General features: G+C 36.7%; 1 protein-coding gene across 2 annotated transcripts in view; it reads right to left on the bottom strand.

Annotated features, from left to right (window-relative positions):
• Ubr3 (Ubr3 ubiquitin ligase) overlaps nt 1–22763 on the bottom strand; it is a 161869-nt gene that overhangs the window by 37518 nt on the left and 101588 nt on the right. The window contains exons 14-20 of one of the 2 annotated variants that reach the window (XM_083120461.1): nt 22575–22741; nt 21028–21277; nt 18216–18369; nt 16753–16932; nt 11814–12181; nt 3903–4320; nt 1450–1589 (exon numbers count right to left, since the gene is read on the bottom strand). In XM_083120461.1, the coding sequence (XP_082976587.1) occupies nt 1450–1589; nt 3903–4320; nt 11814–12181; nt 16753–16932; nt 18216–18369; nt 21028–21277; nt 22575–22741 (1677 nt within the window). The remainder of the gene's footprint in view (nt 1–1449; nt 1590–3902; nt 4321–11813; nt 12182–16752; nt 16933–18215; nt 18370–21027; nt 21278–22574; nt 22742–22763) is intronic. The other variant, XM_083120462.1, reaches the window with a different exon arrangement.

The following is a 22763-nucleotide window of genomic DNA, read 5'->3' as shown; positions in this document are numbered from 1 at the left end:
ACTATACTTATTGCACATAATAAACATTTCCTCTTCACTAGCACACTTATGTAGTTGTAAGAGTACAGTGAAATCTCGATTTTACATTTTTCAGGGTACCAAACTGAAAATGTAGGGCAACATAAAATTGGGAGAAATTTTAAAACATTCAACAAACAAGACTGAATGTACAATTGGGGAAAATATAAAATCCCAGAACATACAATTGATGTTCCATTGTATTAAGTTTGCAGACCCTTTCATTAGGGGAGCCAAAGCGTTCATGAAAGTTCAATCAGAGAAAGAAAAACCTCATTTCATTTCACTGTTTGGCATGGAACAAGGGCATATGTAGTGTGTATCCTGACCTGCCGAAAATCACTAGAAGAATTCAAACTTCTGTGGTACCAACGTTCTTTGCCCTTCCTTTTTTCTCCTCTCTGTGGTTCGGAGAGTAAAACATGGTTTCATGCAGCAGATTCAAAACAATTACACATAGTTTATTCATTTCAGACAGTGATGGTCGTTAGGGGGCAGCGGTTAACCCACTCACTTTTTGTCAAGAAAAATAAATTGTTTTACCCACTTGGCACCCAATTGCCTCTACTGATTTCCTAATATGGGCAATTTATTCTGCAAACACGTAGAAGTAACGTAACTAATGAATAAAATGTGTAGGAGTGCTAATAACAAGAAATTTGCTAGATAACGAATTTTGGTAATTCAACTGCATAAAGGGGTGTAAGGGGTGACCTTCCATGTAGTACACCCAAATGTCAACCTCACTTCCACGTTAGTACACCCTGGACTGAAGACTAACGAGGCTCTGGCGACTGGCCTCATGGCCAGTATAATTTTGTTTGTATTGTCCTGTTCTTTTGTCCTTACGTGTGCTGAGTGCCCCTTTACAGCCTCAGCTTTTAACGAAAGTCAGAACATTTTAATATTTTATGATTTTAGTTCTGCAACGTTCGAGTTGCTATTTGTAACGATAAGGGGCTGGCCCCCGTATAATGTGACGGGAGCAAAATAGCCTAAGTGCTGATGCTCCCAAAATTTTAAATTCAATTCAATTCAATTCAATTCAATTCAACTGCATAAAATTCACCCCCTCTGTAATTGCTTGGATCTTTGTCGGCTAGAGAAATACTTATAATTTTTAATATTGTTTAATAATGGTGATACAATTTCTCTACACTAAATTTCCGATAGTATTAGGGGGGAAACCCCTCTGGCAACCGGTGTAAGACTAGCCTAAACATACTTACATTTTCCAAGTGTGTAAGTTTTTCTTCTCTATTAATCCTGTGACTGTCTCATGTTACATGAACATGTGTGAACAGATAAAAATAATACTAATACAATGAAAGTGCAAGATGGAACATTACATACAGTACAAATGTTACTATTTCAATAACAACAACAATCAGAAGCAATAACTTCAAGGTGTATAAAAAAATAAAAACAAACCTGTACAAGAACAACAAGACCCATTGGTTTTTCATCAGTGCTTGGTGTTGTTTGGTTACAGATAACACAGTCATACTCCTTTTTGCTTGCAATCATGCTTTCTTCATCATTTTGGTCTAAACTGTGTTTACCATCTTCCTCTGCGTAACAAAGAAAAAACATCAATTAGTCTGCTAGGCAGTTCAAGTTTATTAAAAGTTGAAATTATGAAATTATGAATAATAATAATAATAATAATAATAATAACTTTGGAATGCTTCCAAACATTTTACTACCCAAGGCTTTAATTATGAAAATTATCAATTATGAAAACAATAATCAAAATAAATATTTGAGAAAAAAAATGTCTATTGCCACGGAAACAGTAGAAGCAGACTGCGAGTTGAATCTCAACATATCGATCAGGCACATTGCATCAATCATGCTCTAATCTAACATAAAAAAGAAAACTAAAGGAGTATTTAATGCAGAACTTCTATATATATTCATTACAGACCTGTAAATTAATGACCATTTCTTACAGGGGAAAAAGTGCTTTGCAAAAGCCAAGTATTTTAAAATTGTTTATTTGTTTTGTACGAGAGCAAAATCGAAAAGACTTTGCCCCTATTTTTTTTTCAGCTGAAATATTAGTGATATTGAGAAACCAAAATATATATTCAATGTAATAGGTTTTTCTTGGAATGACCCAGCATTAACTCTCGGCTTCTACGTACCATGGTGCTGCTGTCAGTTTGCAAAGTACTCAACACGTTCACGTCGTATGAGCAGCGAAGTGTTATTAGTTTTCTATGGAGAAAGGAACGAACGCCCACCGAGATCTATAGGGAAATGTAGCCGGCATATGGGGACAAGTGTTTCGCTTTGAGAAGTGTGTGGTGGTGGTGTTGTGAGTTCGAAAATGGCCGAGAAGACCTTCATAACAATGAGCGGTCAGGGCATCCTCGCTCACAATGGAAAACATTGCTCACGGTCTTCTGGGATCGCAGAGGACTACTCCTACTGGATTTCATGCCATGAGGAGACACCATCAATCAATGCTGACAGTTATTGTGGCACACTCATGTCTGCAAGGTGCCAATCACAAAAAAGCACCAAGGGGTTCTCGATGTGGACCATGTGGTTATACTCCACGATAATGCCAGGCCTCATGTGGCAAACAGGACCATCGACAGACTTCAGTCATTCCAAGGAAGATTGTGGAGCATGCACTGTATAGTACAGACCTCGCCCCCAGTGATTTCCATGTGTTCAGTCTACTGAAGAAGTTCCTGGCAGGATACAGGTGCATTTGCGACGACAAAACTAAGACCGTTGTCCGGTGGGGGTTCCACTATTAACTGGGCAAATTCTACAACAGCAGCACTCGAAACTAGTGGTGTGATGGGACAAATGCCTGAACCGTTGTGGTGACTATGTGAAGAAGTAGTGCAAGGTACATAGAACAATTCCTACATTTTGATTTCCCTGCTTGTTTATTATTTTAGCTGAAAAAAAAATGGGGCAAAGGCTTTTCAATTTGCCCTTGTACTTAAATAAGCTGTTTGGGAGTAAAACATGAGAGCACACAAAAGTATGGAACTGAGAAAAATGCAAGTAAAAGTTTGTCCATCGTGTTATAGCTTATGGGTTACTCTGATGATTTGTTGAATCACTGTTCCTGTTCAAACACAGTGTGAGATTAAGTTGATCATGATGGTTGAACAAAATTTGCATCAAGATTTCGGAAACATCTGGAAGCAGGGTTTTCACATCTTCATTCCTCTGAAAGTAGGATCCAGACATGTGTTCCTTAAAAGGTGCATTATTGTGAATAATGAACACTTTACTGCATACAAGACCTAGCCTGATAGCCTCCCATAAATACGGAAGCGTTTCACAATAGGCATTCGCCATTAACAGTGCAACCATGTTTCAGGTATTCCACTGGTAAGAAGCCACACAAGTTCCAGAAAACAGAATCCAGAACTTTTTCTGGCATTGCATTTTACTGCATTGCTTCAAAGCTATGACACCATTTTGCTACAAGCTGCATTGACATCACACCTTCACGATAAACTTCCACCAGTTAGCTATGGATCTGGGCAGCCAAAACCTATTTGGCTCACAACAAATCACAATCCTCACTTCCACTCTTGCCCAATTTTCCAAATGTACAACCACTTTCAACAGATTCTGAACAGTCAATGTGTAGCTAGATATCTGTACACACACATATTTACCTGACTCTTATTACAACTACATCAAAATTTATGGCCGTTATCACTTTTTTTCTAATCACCCCACATATATGCAATGTTGAGTACATGGAACAAATAAGAATTATAAAGTAGTTTCAGGACTTTAGATGTGTAATATCTAACTACATCTAAAGTCTACAACAATATTTTTTTTTCTTTCCAAAACAGACAGCTCAGAAATTAATATTCAGCAAAAACACACACAAAACTCACCTGTCTCCATAGCTTTTTCCATAAACTGTTTCTGTTTGGTCGCAAACTCCGCCATTAGCTTCTGCTGTCTCTCTTTGGCTTTTCTCCTCCTTTCTTCTCTTTCCCTAGCTTCCCTCTCCTTCTTCTCCTCTTCGCCTTCTTCTTGTTTCTTAGGCCACAATTTGTTCTTAGTTTCCACTATGCACTCTTTACACAATGGATCAAGAGCTCCAATTTTGTTCAAGAGTTTCTCGACAAAGAAAGGCCCATCCCCTATTCTACAGTCACTGCTACTTTCACCTTCCTCCAAATTAAAGCTGTCTGGGATACCAGAGAGGTGAGAGTGAAGCTTCAGCAGCAGAGATATTATGCTATCGTTCACTTCTACTGTTGGCGGATTGGCACCGTAACGTGCTGGCTTTGCAGGACAGTTGCTTACCTAGTAAGAAAAAGCCAATGCTATTAGTAAAAAGTATATTCAAATTTATTTAGTGATAAATAATTCACCATGGTTAAAAGTAGATTTAATTATTACAAGTGATTTAGAGACTTCTTCTGTATATGCACATCACACTACGACGTCAGGGCACGGGTGTTCTTTGCGAGTGTTGCTTCATCAATTTCATCATATCACTCACCCTTCTCTTTGCAATTAGCCAAAAGTGGCAGAAAAGAGTAAAATAAACAAAATAAATCAATCCTCTTGTATCTACCGACACAGATTGACATTGAAGTTTTGGTTACACCAGCACTTTAGCTATTTGATCCCATCATATTATATTGTGTCAAGCCCTTACCATAACTAAAATTAACACGTATCTATGAGGAACAAATCTTTTCAGTGTGTTTCAGCACAGGACAACACTCAGCCCTACAGAGGATTATACTACTGACTTGTGGTACACACACCATAGCTTTGCTGGCCTCTACAAATGTAATTTACCTGAGTGTGCTACATGGAAATGAGGTTGACATTTGGGTGCTTACGGGACATTAACCCCTTACACCCCTACACAGTAGGGATGGAACTGTACAATTTGCACTCTTATCAATGGATACAGGAATGTCAGTTAATTAGTAAAATTGCAGATAATTTTACCAATTAATTTGGTGCAATTTTAATGGATATAAAGGTATACATAATTTACATACCCCAGTTTTATAAATAAAACATCTAAATACACAGTTCTTTTCACAAGGTAAAACTTATTTTAATTAAAGAGGTGGCTGAACCACAAATGCCAACAGAGTACTGATTAATGTGTCTCATCCCTAGTTATGCATATCAAACGAGTGAAATGTTGAGACTATGGTTTTCACTCATTCTCATTTTGCTAAACCAAATTCCTTGACTGTCCCATGTTTTTCAGTATAATCCTGGCAAACCTATAAACCAGTGGTTCTCAACATGTTTCAGTCCAGGAGCCACCTTGAAGGATATTACACTTCATTGGACCCATGAGCATGGGTGCCGGCAGAATTACTTGTAAGGTTGTGCACCAAGTTTATAATCATGTTTTTGCTAACATCAAGTACTTTTAGAAGCCCTCTTTTACACTTGCTTAAACAAATTACACATACTTCATTCTAGAAAAGTAAATATGTAATTAAAAAGACTAATTTACTCTAGTCTAACAACTAACTGATGATGTTAACCCATCCGCTTACCATTTAAATGCCAATTTTTTTGCCATGAAATACCATTTAAATTTGGCTATCTCCCGTGAAGGTTGCACAGCAAGACAAGATGTCAAATATTGTTTAAACTATCCAAGCAATTTACGTGAAAATTTTATATATTGAAGTGGAAGTATAGTAATAAGTATGCACATATGCAGTTTACTTGAAAGATAATTAGAAACTCACCAAATAAATTTGATCACACACATCGTTGCATTCCATTTCCATTCCTCAACCTTTTATATTTTTCCTGCCACAGCCACCTCTTCCTCACTTTCACTACATTCTTCAATTTCACTAACATAAAATGAACCCCCGTGCTCATCTCCCCTTCCAAAATCCACATTTTCCTTTTCATCGCTATGGAAAAGCAACTTATCAATCGCAGAATCATCTACAACATTCTTATGCAACATGTTTGCAAGACGTAACAAATGAAGGTTTGTTTACATGAGAAATTACTGAACAAAACATGCTTCAATGGTATGAAAAACTTAGCAGCACAAACATACACGTCATAGATTTGAAAGATCATACAACCTCTGCCATCTATTGAATGAAAAAGGAACTACATGATGAAAATCGGGAACCCGTCGATTCGACGACTAGGTATGGGAAGGGAACGTCCAGTCAGGCCGTCGATTCGACGACTAGGTAAGCGGATGGGTTAATGATGCCAGTTGACACCTCTCGGCAACTGCACGCGCATGTACGCACACTAGACCATTGCAAAAAAAAAAAATTTTCGAAAGTTTCTTGTGCACCCCTGCCATATTGTTACTATTATTGAAACATAATCGCCTGCAAATTTTCAGGTCTGTAGGCCATGTTTTGACCCCTGCCCACCTCAAAAATAGTTGTCTGATCTGTTGTTTGTAATTGTATATACTTTGTTCATTTTACGGACATTAACAACATGGCAACAAGTTGTAACCTATTATATTTTTCTTTTATAAGTTGTAACCAAGGCAGATATGAGTGTAAATATGGGAACAGAACCACCTCATGAAGCAGTTCCTTCAATTTCATCCACACCAAACCGCCCGGTACTTAGAAAGGATGATAGAGAAGTGTTTGAAGCGTGGCTCTTAAGTAATTTACTGCAAGATTTGACCCCGAAAATAGGATCTCAACTGCCCACCAATGGGGATGTGCTTCGCTACTTTGTTTTTCTCAATCGTGGACCCATGCAGGAAGATAAAAGGGATGATGTTATAAAATTCGTTATCCTGAAGGCAGAAAAGTTTTGGGAGCTTTCTGGCATTCCAGTGACGCCTGTCAGAGCGTTCCAAAGTAAAACTCAATAAATTAATTGTGCAATACGAAAATCTTCGGAAACACAAAACAAGGAAGAACTTCCCAGCTGAGAGTGAAAGCTTTCTCAAATCTCTTCTTCTACTCTTTGACATAGCACATGACAATGCTATTTCTATTATAGAACATGACAGATGTAGGACTAGGAAAATGATTCTGGAAGATGTGCAATTCTTAGAAGATCAAAGATCATGTCGAAAAATGGAGTTAGGTGTTTTTGATAAGACATACTTTGCAAAAGTTATGAGGAAATTATCTCATAACGAAAAAGAAATTGAGCGTGCTCTGAGGGAGAAGCGTCGCCAAGAAGAAGCTTCAACCAAGACAAACATAAACACAAGTACTAGTCTAGAATTTGATAAAGTTGGTAGCCTTGATTCAAGTGATTTGGATGGCTTTGATGCTGAACCTGATGCAATTGAAGATCCTGAGTTTGTATTTCCTTCAACTAGCAGTGGCGCAACAGGTACAGGTACAACACTTCGTAGAAAAAGTTCGTCAATTGCTTTAAATCTACCAAGAAATCCATTTACAAGCAAAATCATATCAACCATGGGAGACAGGCTTAATCTATCAGCTGGTCAACGAACAGCATTCATGGGAGCAATTCTTACAGAAGGTGGAGTTCCACTGAAAAAAGCAACTCTTTCAATTAAAAGCACTTGGACAGCAGGTAAGGAAGTTAGGAAATCATCAGCGCAAGCAATTAAGGCTACATTCACAGCACCGAAGCACTCAACACTACATTGGGATGGTAAGCTGGTTCCAGACTTCAAAAAAGAAAACAAAGAAAGACTAGTGATTTTGGTATCTGGTATGCCAGTCTGTGAAGAAGGCAAAGTTCTTGGTATCCCTGTAATTACAAACACAACAGGTGAAGAACAAGCAAGCGCTACGTTTGCCCTAGCAAACGAGTGGGACATTTCAGATAATGTGAGATCCCTTGTTTTTGACACTACAGCTTCAAACTCAGGATGGAAAATTGGAGCTTGTGTTAGGCTGGAAAATCTCTTTGACAAGAAGTTGTTTATGCTGGCTTGTCGGCATCACATATTTGAAAGAATTCCGAGTTCAGTTCACAAAGAAATGTTTGGTGCAACATCAGGTCCTGAAACACCAATATCATTCAATTCAGAGACTCTATTTGGTCAACTATTAACACAGAAGCTGGTTTTAACATCCTAGAAATCAAAGACAGGAGTTTGAAACTCTCTATGGAAAATTCTATACAATCACTGAAGAGAATACTTTCTACTCCAAATAGAAATAACTTGCTACCTCGCGCTGACTTTCGGGAGTGTGCTGAATTGATGTTGATACTTCTGGGTGAGACACTGGCTGAAACCAGGAGCAGCGCATCAAGCTCGATGGATGCCATCCATTTTGTATCCTGCAAAGATGTTTGTTTTCTGTGCTCAAGCAGGATATGACAAGGACATGATCAGTAAACTGGAAGCACTATGCAAATTTAATGCACTATTCTACGTTGAAAACTGGCTCTCTTCATCCATTGGTGCCGATGCAGTGTATAATGATCTCAAGCTATGGCATGACTTGAACAAGTATTGCAAGCATGATCCTCAAGTTGCAAATGCAGCCATAAAAGCCATGGAAAGGCACTTCTGGTACTTCACCGAAGAATGTGCTGTGTCCTCTCTATTTTCAAACAGACTTTCCTCTTCAGAACGGCAGCAGATTGCTCGAACATTGCTCCGAATTCCTCGACCAAAAGAGTTTGAAAGGGTCCATCCAACTTTTCCTATTCTTAGCCACAGTACAAAACTATCATCCCTTATTGGGCCTAAATCCTGGTTCTTGTTTCACAGTATGGGAATTGGCGGCGACTGGCTAAGAAAACCTGTTAGTGAATGGCATAATGATCCCAATTACCAAGAAGCTGAGACATATGTGCGGCATGTCAAAGTGGTGAATGATCTGTCGGAACGGGCTGTGAAACTAATCCAAGACTTCTCAACTAGTGTTACCAATGATGAAACACAAAAAACAGTTCTTATTGCAAGTGATCGAATATCACCGCAAAAAATACCCAACTTTCAAAAAGAGACATTAAAGAACTTAACAGCACTCTCCTCCATAAAACCATAAATCCAGTAAAGTGATTTCAAATGATTTCACTATCACCATACTTGTTAGTTACTATATATGGAGTTTGTCTTCTCTGTATAATAAACTGTCTTACATTGCAAACATTTTTGTCATGATTTTAGTGTAGGAAAACGATGATTAATAAACTAAATCAGTTAATCGTGTTGGGCGGGGGTCAAAACATCACCAAATGACCTAAAATTTGGTATGCATTCATATTTTGCCAGTAGAAACAACATAGGAGGGGTGCACCCTATAATTTTAAAAATATTTTTTTTCCATACCTACATGCAATGTCCTAACGCACACGCACAACACACGCGCGTGCGCGCGGTTGGAAATATCAAGCAACACCATGTGACACACAGATAATTAAGAACTCTTTGTTGCAACCGAAACTAAAACAACAGATATCCGATTCTCTTGAATTAAACATCAGAGATATGCCGGTAAATAAAATGTTAGAGCACGAATAACACAAACGTAGAGTTTAGACTACGTACAACATGGGTTGAATTTAAATTGTTAAAACAATATATCTTAGGAATTTAACCTTTTCAGTCCCAAGGCCATTTTCACTAGTAAGCCTCTCTGTCCCAAGCCGATTTTAAGCAAAATGCAGAGTTTCAATTAAATGAGTGTAGATCGGAGACTAATTGCCCTAGAGAGATGAGTGATATACCGTTGTACGCGGAATGAACCAGATTCAGACTATATGAAATTTATGCAAATTCAGCATATATGTGGTGGGGGGAGGGGGCTAACTCTCAAAATTCCAAAATTTCGGAAAAAAAAATTTGGTTCCCCCACCCTCCCCCCAAGAAAAAAGTACATGACAGTGTCGACATGCACATGGAAATGATCGCTGACATGTAAGGAACACAAAAATATTTGCATTATTATCATATGACCAATGTAACTTGAGTTGTACCCCCAAAAGGAATGGTTGGCATGCCACTGATTCAAGCTTCAAAATGCAGCAGTACCTTGAAATGACTTTAGCTCAGATACTATTTGCCCTGGAGATATGAACGATATACCGTTGTACGCAGAATGAATCACAGATTCAGGCGATATATAATTTATGCACATTCGGTGTACATATGGAGGGGGAAATCCCCTCAAAAATACTTTTCTTAAAAAAAATGGTTTCCCCCCGCCCCCACCCCAAAAAAAATGTCAAAATGCAAAATTTATGCCAGGAGGGGGAAGGGAGAAAACCCCCAAAAATTATTTTAAAAAATTGTCACCACCCAAAAAAATGTCCTCACACTTGGGCACAAAACGACACCTACGCACAACATTCACGGACGAAAAGCTAGAACGCAGTGATAAATGAGCGCCGATTCTTGCAGCTGCTTGAAATTCTATTTTTAGACAATGCAGGGTAACCCCTGTCGCAACTTGTGGACACTTGTGCTAAAAAAACAAAGGTTTCCTTCAGCACGCTTCGAAATTCCATTCTCACAACGCAGATTCAACAACCAGTCTTCCCCCTCCCCCACCCCCTGCTTGCACCCTCACGGAAAACTTTCATTGACATCGGATACTGATAAACAAGCTTCCTTCGAATGCAGTTCACAGGCGGGAGTGAAAAGCATTGCTTTAGAACAAGAAAGCCAGTCTTAATTTGTCGGCAAAACATTTCCCTTGAAAACAGACGCAAAAGAGAAGTCACTTTTCCCGCCTTTTCCCCTCCATGTTCATGAAGACAAAAAAAAAATTTCTGTTAAATACATGTGTTAGGAACAATATATAAAAAAAAATCGAAATTCTAGCCAAAAATACAAACGTTATAACGTAAAAACTACGACCTTGACACAGCCTCTCGATCGACATGCTTGGGACCGTGAGGCTTACTTTTGGGTATCTCGATCGAGATGCTTGGGACTGAAGAGGTTAAATGTAATAAGTTTAGGAGACAGTAAATAAATTTTCGAGCCCAACTTTGCAACCCACCAAATTCCCCTTCAGGGCACCACAGTGGGTTGGGCCCCATAGGTTGAGAAATGATGCTATAAACTATACAATTTTCCCAACTTTTTCCATGATCTTTTCATTTTTAAGCTCATTTCCCTGACTTTTCCAGGTTTTCCAGGAGCGAGAAACCTGTGAGACTCCTAGTGCCTCTTATTGTGTAGCATATTTTCAAATGTTCGAAACAAACACAAAAAAAACATAGGCAACCTGAATGTACAGCCCCCCCCTCTCCCACACACACACACACACTTACATTCTTGATCTTAGCCATAGTGGATGTGAGGTCATCAGCATCAGTGATCAGCCCAGGATTTTCGAAAGGAGAGAGGGGGTTACATATCCTTTTTTTTAGTAGTTAGTCCTCATTTTGCCACTTTTCCCCTTTGATTACAGGTTGTAAAACCCAAGTTTTATGCAGGGACTTTAACCAAAATATTTTACAGGGAATAAAACTTGGGTCTACAGCATGGCAGGCAGATGCCTTACCAACTGGAGCACTGCAGTTCCTAATGCTTTCTTTATATCATATCCTCTTTATTTCTTGTATCTTTCTCCATGTACTTAGTCTTTGGCGTGAGTGGTTCTGGGTTTGATCCCTGGTGAGAACTCCAAATTTAAGGGTTGACCCACCATCATGAGGACAATTAGGGAGCTACTTGATAGCAATGGTAGCCGACTCCAGTCTTGAAAGCCAGAAGACATCAAGGATGGGATTTGATATGCAATTAAAATCACTTCGGAAATTCTTGGTTCTCACACAGCTGTTGCACAGTTTATATACTTAAATCTACCACAGATTTTATCTTTTAATACTAATCAGTTCGAACAAACATGAAAAAATGTTGTACTTACACTGGGAACAATATCCTGCCGTCTCTTCCTGAGTAGTCCTTTATGTGCCCGTGACGTGGAAGGAACAACCTCTGTGCCTGCTGTAATGGCAGGGACTGGGTTAACTGGAGGCAATGCCGAGGCTGAGATGGCCAGATGTCCTCCTTCTGCCTCACTGCCTGCTGGCAAATTGGGAACAGTTATGGCCAGTTGATGGTATGCTGGAGAGGTAGCTACGGGCAAGTACGAAGGAGACGCATTGAAGGGAACGACTTCGGAGCTCGTAGAAGCAGGAGAAGGTGCGCTGGCTGGCACAACTTCATTGCCTGCTAACACAGCAGGGTGTTGAGGATTTGGAGGTAAAGCTGGTTGGCTGGACACAGAGGAACCTTGGCCAGAAAAAAACAACAATGTTTCAGGTTGAATGGTAGAAATATACACAGGAGAGAAGTGTCAAACAGACCATACATATATAAAACATTTTCCAAACTCATATGAGGGTTTTCAATGGAACTTTTAAAACTAACTATGTTTTAAATAACTGCCCTAAAAACAAAAGAACAGTGATCAATAGTGTTTAGATTTTCTTGATTTATCATTTCTAAGTAAGCCTGCTTTCAGTGTCCAAATTAATATTAAATTTTATTTTTAAAAAATTTAATGAACATAATGTGTTGATCTTACTGGTTATATAAATTCATAATTTTTTGTCACATTTTAATCTTAGGTTATATTTTGGCTAAAATGTGATATAAAATCGCATTAGTGCTGGTAATGAAAAGCTTTCTTTGCCTTCTTCCCTCCCCCCTTTTTTATTACAAATATCTTATCATTAATGATAAAGTGAAATGAGATAATGGGAGGTGTAAATTTTCATCTGTAACTAATTGTAACTTTTCTAAAGTAAACTTTGTAATTTTTAACAATTTCTGGTTATAGGTCATATTTTGATAATTTTTAAAGTTCATTAACCCATCCGCTTACCTAGTCGTCGAATCGACGGCCTGTCTGGACGTTCCCTTGCCGTACCTAGTCGTCGAATCGACGGGTTCCCGATTTTCAATCACGTAGTTTCTTTTTCATTCAATAGATGGCAGAGGTTGTATGATCTTTCAAATCTATGACATGTATGTTTGTGCTGCTAAGTTTTTCATACCATTTCAAGCGTGTTTTGGTCAGTAATTTCTCATGTAAACAAACCTTCATTTGTTATGTCTTGCAAACATGTTGTGTAAGATTGTTGTAGAAGATTCTGCGATTGAAAAGTTGATTTTCGATAGCGATTAAGAGGAAAATGTGGATTTTGGAAGTGGAGATAAACACGGGGGTTCATTTTGTGTTAGTGAAATTGAAGAATGTAGTGAAAGTGAGGAAGAGGTGGCTGTGGCAGGAAAAAAATAAAAGGTTGAGGAATGGAAATGGAATGCAAAGATGTGTGTGATCAAAATTATTTGGTGAGTTTCTAATTATCTTTCAAGTAAACTGCATATGTGCATACTTATTACTATACTTCCACTTCAATATATAAAATTTTCATGTAAATTGCTTGGATAGTTTTCACAGTATTTGACATCTTGTCTTGCTGTGCAACCTTCATGGGAGATAGCCAAATTTAAATGGTATTTCATGGCAAAAAATTTGGCATTTAAATGGTATGCGGATGGGTTAATTTATGGTCATAGAAATCATAGTTCTAGTAATTACCATTTTAAATTGAATATGTGTGTGTGAATCTAAGTGCATTATGGTGCTAGTGATGATCTTTTTCCATCATTCATTTGTAATAATTGCATTTTATTGTAGTACAGCCATGTATAATATGATAAACTGGCAGTATGAGAGACACAGTTATTGTTTGAAATTTCATCATTTCACATTTCAACATACTATATCATTTATTTATTCTGTAGTGCAGTGATGCTATTTTTCTAAAACTGCTTGAATAATACAACTTTTCATCAACCAGAAACAATGTGAGGAATGCAATTGTATAAGGTAGTAGACGTACTGTAGAGTATTCAACAATAGTATAATGGAACCACAAGCAAAAAAATCTGCACATGCCCGTGACTCCTGTGCACCGTACTCCCGCATGGAAGGGAAAGCTGCGCAGAGACTTTTCGTTGAAGGTTCTTTTCCTTGTGGTTGCTCTATATTGTTGAATCTTCTCAACAATAAAGTAATGAAATTACAAAATCTAACTCTAAACCATAAGTTACACTGAATGGTTTCATCAACCCTCTCTGGGACAATATTATATATTTGCCAATATTTTCATCCCATTAAGTTTTGAAGTTATTCATCATCATTGATAAAGGAAAATAAGTGGCCCAGTACTAGTAGAAAAAAACTTTCAAGAGAAATCTATCATCACCAATTTAAACTAAATAACTGAAAATAAAATCTTTAAACTAAAAAATGAAATCTTTAAACCACAGTCTATTCTATAATTTGTATTGCAATATTAAGACTGTCCATTGAAAAAAAATAATAAGTTTCAATATGAACAGAAACTGCCAGTCTGCAATCTAATTCATGTAATTAATTTCTTATGACAACATTGCAAAAATAACGCAATAACAATACCAACTAAAACGTATTCCATAAATTTAAAATTTTTGTAAGTTGCATTATTTAGACCAATTGATTTCCACTCCACCCACCAACAAGGTTCCAGACAATGTCACTTCATTACATTACAGACAATTATGTGCTTCAGAATCAAGTATGCACATCATAAAAAAGTTTCATAAATATTACATCACTCATGAAACAAGTGCCAGTGACCTATTACATCCCAAAATTACTTATGGAAAAGAAGTTTACTGTTTGTAATACACAGATGCAAATTACTAATACACAGATGCAAATTACTAACTGTGCAACTTACTTGTAAAAAGTTCATTAATTTTGGTGGCCACTGGCACTGAACTTGTTTCCGTGTGGATTGTGACAGAGTGTATCAAAATTAATATAACCTTTGTAAGTAAGTTGCATGTAAAAAGTTAGTAATTTGCTTCTGTGTATTTACTATATATACTACTGTGTCTATCATTCTCCAAAACATGATTACTGTTTGTACTAGAAACATTATCAAAGAATATGTACATTTTGTTGAAATCTAATACTTACTATTTTCTTGTAATTTACGGTTATTACAAGCATAAGAAAATAGTTTTTCTTTGTGACGTTTCAGGAGAACACACGCTCCTTTCATCAGACATTTATTTTCATTTTGACTAAAGATACAGTTATAACAATGGTTAGTAATTTTTTAAACAAAAAGAATCCATTATATAATGGATGTTGTCAATGTTATATTGTTATTACAATTACTTTGTATTTGATGGCAAAATCTATCAGCAAAGTAATGGTCTATCAATGGGAAACCCAGTATCCGGAATCATCTCCAGCATTTTCCTTCATTACATAGAATCTCCAATTGTTAATGTGATAGGTAAAAAAAAAAAGGTAAAGTTTTCCCCTGTGCATAGCACCACGCCATGAAGGCGTATAGGGGGTGTGGGGGTAACGCCCCACACTTTCTTGATCCGGTCGTGAGTGGGGGTGATGTGATCAGCATCCCGCCCCTGACCACCTTTACCCCCCAGGATGCGATAGGTGCGGATATCAAACTCTACATCAGATATGTAGATGATGTGCTAATTATTGCTAAAAATGAGAACACCATCATGGACGTATTTAAATTGTTAAATGAATCACATCGTCGCATAAAATTCACTTGCGAACCCATGAATAACAATGTAATTTCTTTCCTTGATCTGCAAATTAAGACAACTGACTCAACAATTCAAACATCAGTCCATAGAAAAAAATTAGCGGGTGAAAAATACATCCATGCCAATTCAGAACATTCGAGTATAACAATGGATAACATATTTTTAAATTTTTTCCTGAGAGCACAAAGACTATGTTCTAATAATGAGGATATCAAAAATGAAGAAGAAAGGCTTTTTAATATAGCAAAAGAAAATGGCTTTCACACTAACAGAATAAACCAAATCAAAAAACAAGTTGCAAGAAAACTAACGGTAAAGAGAAATACAGACAAAGATGAAAAATCTGTTGAAAAGAAATTTGTGTGCATTTCATTCCACAAGGGATTCTCACATAAAATTGCAAAAATTTTTAGAAGTTTTGATTTCAAAATTGTTTTTAAATCACCAAGAAGTTTGGAATGTACATTTAATGAATTCAAAATGAGAAACTCTCTACCAGATGTGGAAACCACAGGAATATATAATATAAGTTGTTCATGTTCAAAGGATTATGTGGGACAAACAGCAAGGAAAATGGCAATAAGATGGCACGAACACGATTTGGACATTATAAATCTAAACCCAAGAACAGGTTTGTCAAATCATATCATCTAAGAGAAACATTTTATTAAAAAGAGAAGGGTTTTAAAAAGATTAACGGGAAACACAGAGTTGAATGTCTGGGAAGCTTCGTTCATTGCAGAAGAACACTGGAATAAATTAAATAATGAAAATGGTAACATAGATCCAGTATGGAGTTTTCTTTTTCACAAATGGAGTAAGCCACCATCTTTAAAATTTAATGTAACAGAAAACATCAAGAGACTTTGTGAAAACAATGATGAATTTGAATTACCTGATGATATTTGGGATTCATAATTTTAAAAAATCTCAAATAAAAATAAAACAGACTGCTTTTTTCACAGTTAAGTTGCTATATTACAACAATGTAACATTGACAACATCCATTATATAATGGATTCTTTTTGTTTAAAAAATTACTAACCATTGTTATAACTGTATCTTTAGTCAAAATGAAAATAAATGTCTGATGAAAGGAGCGTGTGTTCTGAAACGTCACAAAGAAAAACTATTTTCTTATGCTTGTAATAACCGTAAACTACAAGAAAATAATTCTATAATGCAAGCAATGCGTATATACAAGAAAAACTAATACTTACTACTAGACGACACTACGGCCAATCCTCCCGTTGGAACTAAAGCTCCTGCAGTGTCCAGTACTAAAGCAAGTGCCTGATTTTCTTCACTGCTTCCATCTTCCAGCATGAGGACTGAGCTATTTTCGTCTGCTGTCTCACACAAGTCACCCTCCAATTCCGACTGCTCCCACTCCATCTCTCCTAATTAAAAGAAGAATTGCCAATCTTGAGGGATAGTACATATTCATCACAATTACTTTTCTGGAGCATACGTATTTTAGGAAGTCCACAAAATGTTGTGTGACACTTGTCACTCACTAAAATATCATGGAAATTATGCAAAATGCTCACTTTTCATTAGTTTTGAACCATCATTGTGTGGTTAAAACTCTACTTCATTATTATTGAGCCTCCTAGATGGTGTAGTGGTAATGTCATTACACAGTTATGATACCCGATGGAAGCACATAGTGGTTCGGATCCTAGTTTAAAACTGTAGGTCCAGTCCTGATTAGCCTTTCTGTGCATAACTTGAAACTTAAAAATAAATTAATCTACTTCATTATTATATTCTCATTATCTCATGTGTAAATCTATGTATATTTTAAGCAAAAGTCTGGCAGATTGAAATGGAATGCTTATAAATAACCTGAACAATTTTAAACTGTTACAATATGCAGTATGCGCATCAGTGTGAACAGTTAAAAGTGGTATCAGATTAGTCCAGTTGTATTTAGAGCGGAGCTGATACTTCATTCAACCACTATCTTTATTGATTCCCACAGACACCAATAGTGATACTTGAAAGTTGTAATAATTAAAAGTTTTCAAAACACTGATTAATGTTAGTGTGGAAGTATTCCACTCAAATTATATGCATCAATAATTTACTAAGGGTTTTGCTTTAAAATATTCAAGAATTACATCAGAATATTAAAATACACGTGTAATCATAAATAAAGTTTTTCATCCAAAACAGGTGCAAAACAAAAATAAACTAGATATTTTGCATAATTTCCAAGGTAATTAGGCTACACAAAAGTGTTGCAGTGAAAGATCAAATACAGGGAAAATATTGCCCAATGTCAGTAAAAAAAAAAATTCCAACCAATACTTTCCAATCCATAGTCACCATGCACCAAGTCATGAAGGCAGGACACACATCAGGTTCAGACCAACACATGCTCGATCTAGGCCATACTGGAGATTGTGTGATCAGCACCATGGTACACCTACTTTTACCCCTCCACATACCCATTGATCAAAGGCTGGGTAAGTCCCACATCTGCCCTATGCAGGGACATTTTTGGAAAAATTCCCACCTGAGATCACCTTATTTGCATAAAATTTTAAAAACTGCAGCTACTTTTACATTTATAGCAGATAAAATTGACCACTAACGCTGAAATTCTCAGAAAAAGGGAAAACTGATGAATAGAACAGTTTTTAACAAAAAAAAATAACAAAATTTGAATTTTACTCACCATCAGAACTATCAAAACTAAATCTTGGTTCTGGATTAAGTACAACCTTGTCTACCACAGTCCGCAAGTTTGAAGACAACCAATCTGATTCAAACCAATTGTTGAAGTCCATATCTCGACGGTCCCTGGATTCAGATTTGCATGCTTGGCATACCTGCAAAATTTAAAATAATTTCAAATATAAAATTACATACAAATATACAAATAAACATGTGTCAACTTCATGTTAAGGAAGGAAGGAAAAAAAGGGGGGAGATAAGTCCCTTCTCATATCAAAACAGTCTCCACTCAAACATGAACAATCCTAATTTTCATGAGATATATCAATTATAAGCAACAGAAAAATGTACATTTTAAAGGTGGGAGGGGGAAGTCAGATTTAACAGTAATCTATATGTATCAGCCAATATAACCATATTAATGTATATTCAAATACACACTGATACCATACTGAGTGTACAATTCTGGTATTTTGCTACGTTTTTACGTATACAGTGGAAACCAAATTTTACGTTCCCCCATTTTACATTATCCCACATTATACATTCAATGTTCATAGTCCCAATAGAGCAAAATGCTATAAAATTTTCCAGATTTTACAGTTTTCCACATTTTAAGTTCTTTCAACTTAATCCCCTGAAAACGTAAAATCGAGGTTCCACTGTGTACAGATATAATTCATACAGTACAAATTAATTCATACACCCTGATTTTGTAAATTTCTAAAAATGCAGTTTCATTTTTCTAGGATGAAATGCATTGTAGCTTGTGACATACAATACTTATTAGGGATTATTTAGTACAATATTCTGGCATTTTGTTACATTTTTTATGGATATAAACATATAATCTACATGTCTATTTTTTTTCAGTAAACATATTATGACAGATGATGTCATATAGCACGTTTAAGATGCTACATTTGTACAGTTGTGGAAAAATTTCAAGTAATCTGTGCACGTCCATTAGTTCTACTTACACATAATTCGAGAATTCACGAATTCGTTGTACTCAAAACATAGTTTACAACGAATATATACTCCCTTACGTAAGTAGACGTGTGGCTTGCAGAGCACGTAATAAATAAATAGTGGGCATAGAATCATAAAAAGGGAGGTTATCAAAAGAAGTAACAGTAAATTGGATAGGAACATATACGAAACGGCACTTATTTGTGCGGGAAACAAAAATAAACTGAACCGAGATGACGGCAATTTGGATGATGTATGGATTAGCTTTATTAAAAAGTGGGACAATATGAATGACAAAAATGCCCCGATAGGCTTCCATGTCACCTCGCAGATAAAGAAAGCAGCCGAAGTGGAATGCGAATTCTCCTTGGATTGATGACGGAAGAAAAAGGGGAGGGACCACTTGTGGGAGAGGAAGTACCCCACAACTCGGTAGCGTGGTGCCAGCTGCTCACACGCTTCACCTTGGCAAGGAACTAGGGCTTTCAACGGCCACTCAAGCTCACCGTGCTGATGATTTTAACTTGTTTTTTCGTGAGCTTTAGGTTTTTAACAAAGGTAGTTTTAAATCTGTATGTGTGGAGCACCATGAAGTGTTTTTAACCCCAACCTTTTACCTAATATCCTCACATGACACTTCTCCGACGTGGCTTGATGTTCCGAGCCTAAAATACAACCACCTGAAGAAGGAAGCAGTAAAGCTTCCGAAACGTAGTTTACAACGAATATATACTCACTTATGTAAGTAGACAAAATGTAATACTCTTACGTATTTTTGTTATCAGGTGCTAATAAACCACATTGTGCTTCAACAAGTAAAAATAAACTAGAACATATTGTAGGGCAAATATGTAAGATCTTATTCAAAAAACGTATTCATTGAAATGTGAGTTCTGTTTCAGCCAGATATATAAACAAGATATAAGTTACAGCTATTGACATATAATGAGCTATTAACTATATTTAAATCAGAAGTATATCTGATTGTGTGCTATTTTGTAACTGGACTGGATTCTGAATGAAATTTCATATTGCCGGTTCAAGGGTGTGTTAAAATTGTCATGATTCAGTTAAGGGTGCGTTCTTAACATGTTGGGTGACGTCGAAATAAGGCAATTTTGCATAGTATATTCAGGTGATAGTATTTGGCAAGTTTATCGGTTTGAGCAGGAGCGACCTGCTTGGTATACACGTATTGCAAACTAAATTAAAAGCCATTTGGTTTAATTTGATTAATTTTGGGGTTGCTATTCCTCTTCAGCTCAACTTAACCCACTTGCGCTTTCAGGCATTTCGGGTATGACACGGGTGACCTAATTTGCACGAATAAACAGTTAATAGGGAGGATTTTGGTTGAGTGTGTAAATCTAGATACATGGATGCGAAAGAGTGGATTGTTCATATCTCAGATTGGTTGCTGTAATCATAGGGGGTAATTCAGTTTGTAGAGTTCACCTCTCTTGGTGTGTCATAGTATAAATATGCAGCTTCTTTTGCATTGCAGTCATCTGGTAACATGCATTTATTAAGGAGGTCAATGAACCATTTAAGATCTGGAAGGACCATTTGCAATTTTAGATCAGATAGGTAGAATATCGGTTATTGGTATCAGTAAATTTTATATTGGTACTTTATATCAGCTAAAATTTCCTATCAGTCTATATGAGACATATTTGATTAAGATGCTAAATTTAGTGTATTTAAATTTTATTTACTCTGTGATGCATTTCCGACACTAGCGTGCCTCAAAATAATCCCTGACAACTGTAACTCTATATTAAAAGGCACATTTACAATGTGCTTTATGGCAAAATCATAACAGATATACAACGAAGCCTCACCTGGCCTGGTGCATCTGGTACATCAGAAAATGACACAGCCATCTCGAGAAGGTAGAGTGCGAGAGAAATGACATGCTCAGACACAGTCTGTGTGTGGACTGCCTTGTATAATATTACAAAGATTATTGCGTGGAATACTCGAGAGCGTAGCAGCTTGCGAGGATCTTCATACGCTGGATTGCAAGGAGAAGGCATTCGAAATGGTGGCCAAGGTGAACCACTGCCCTTAAACTTTCCAGACTGACGAACGCTGCAAGAAGATATATAGCATTAACATTTGTAAAACAAGTACCTTTCTTAAATATCCACATACTATACAGACTGTAATTCCTTATTAAAATATGACATTTGCATTTGTAATTTCCCCTAGTTGTTTTCAAACACTTCAGTAAGTGTGAATTAAATGAACATATACAAAATGGTTGAACATACAAAATGTAGAAGTTCTTAAAAGTGCAAGTCAATACAAAAATTTCAACTGTAGAGCTGCTACAACATACAAGGGCTTCTGACTTTTAACCACATTTACTTTTCAGGTATTTTAAAAATGCTAAAGCTCAGTTAAGAAAAATGATAGAACGCTGGGGTAAAAACATTGTTATCAGTACATTTCAATAATTATTGCAACTGTCTGCAAAGGTAAAAAAAAAAAGTCCCAAGTCATGAAACAACAATGGTCACTATTTTTAAACGAAGTCAAGTTTTAGAAAAATAATGCCTGTTTTGAACTACCCATGCATAGGTCTTACCATCAAAAATGTGAAAAATTTTAAACTGGTTAAGCAACCAGCGCTGGAACATTCGGTATGGATTGGCCCATATGGGTGTTCCACTTTATGTTCAGACAATTTCATCAGCTACCTACAGCTTAAAGTGGAAAGTGAACCACTGTGCAACATGCTGCAATGATGATGGAAAATGGGACCCATTGATTAAAAGGGGACAGTGTTTCCATTACATCATCAGGGAGGCTCTTGAAAAGTAAATTTACAAGTTACAGTAAATTTAAAGCTGTATTCTATGTAACACACCTGATTACAATGTTGTTTAACAGCACTTTGCAATACTGGATGCAGGACACAAGACCATTCATAATACATGCAATGTAACTTTATTTTCAGTACTCTCAAGGATGCTGCTTGTATGGCATGTACAAATCACGTACAATAGCATATTATTATTATTATTTGGTTAATGCAGAGCAGTCCTCCTCTGGCCTGGCATTCCTAAGGAACATCAAATGCTGGAAAAGACTGACTAAAAAAACAAGTCATATCCACCTCTTTAAAAAAAACTCCTGGGCAGCCCACTGAATACAGGGTTGCTGTTGATCCAAAAAATTACGAGCATGAACTAAGTACAAAATCTCATAGCAATGTAGAATTACTACTAACTGTAGTAACTTCAAGCTGGCTTGGAGAAGTGTAGCCTACACTGATGATATTGCGTGCACAGTTATAGTTACACACAGTTACCTATGTTGAATATTCAACCAACATAATGTTCTGCATCAATACAATTCTCATCTGAAACCAAAAAGAACTTACTAATCAGTGTAACGATCCATGGATGTTTGAAAATCTCTTCTATGAACAGCTCTGAGCAAAACATGGATTGGATCATACAACTCATCCCATACTTTGGGCTTAGGGACATACATTCCCTGTTGCATATTGCCACTGGCCTCAAAATTTGGTGCTTTGTAATCGGCAACCTGGAAAAACAATATATTTAAT

This window comes from Lepisma saccharinum, chromosome 4, assembly GCF_977018435.1.
Source record: "Lepisma saccharinum chromosome 4, izLepSacc3.1, whole genome shotgun sequence".
Taxonomy (NCBI): domain Eukaryota; kingdom Metazoa; phylum Arthropoda; class Insecta; order Zygentoma; family Lepismatidae; genus Lepisma; species Lepisma saccharinum.
Note: the sequence above shows the minus strand (reverse complement) of the source record. Positions and strands in the feature narration are given on the sequence as shown.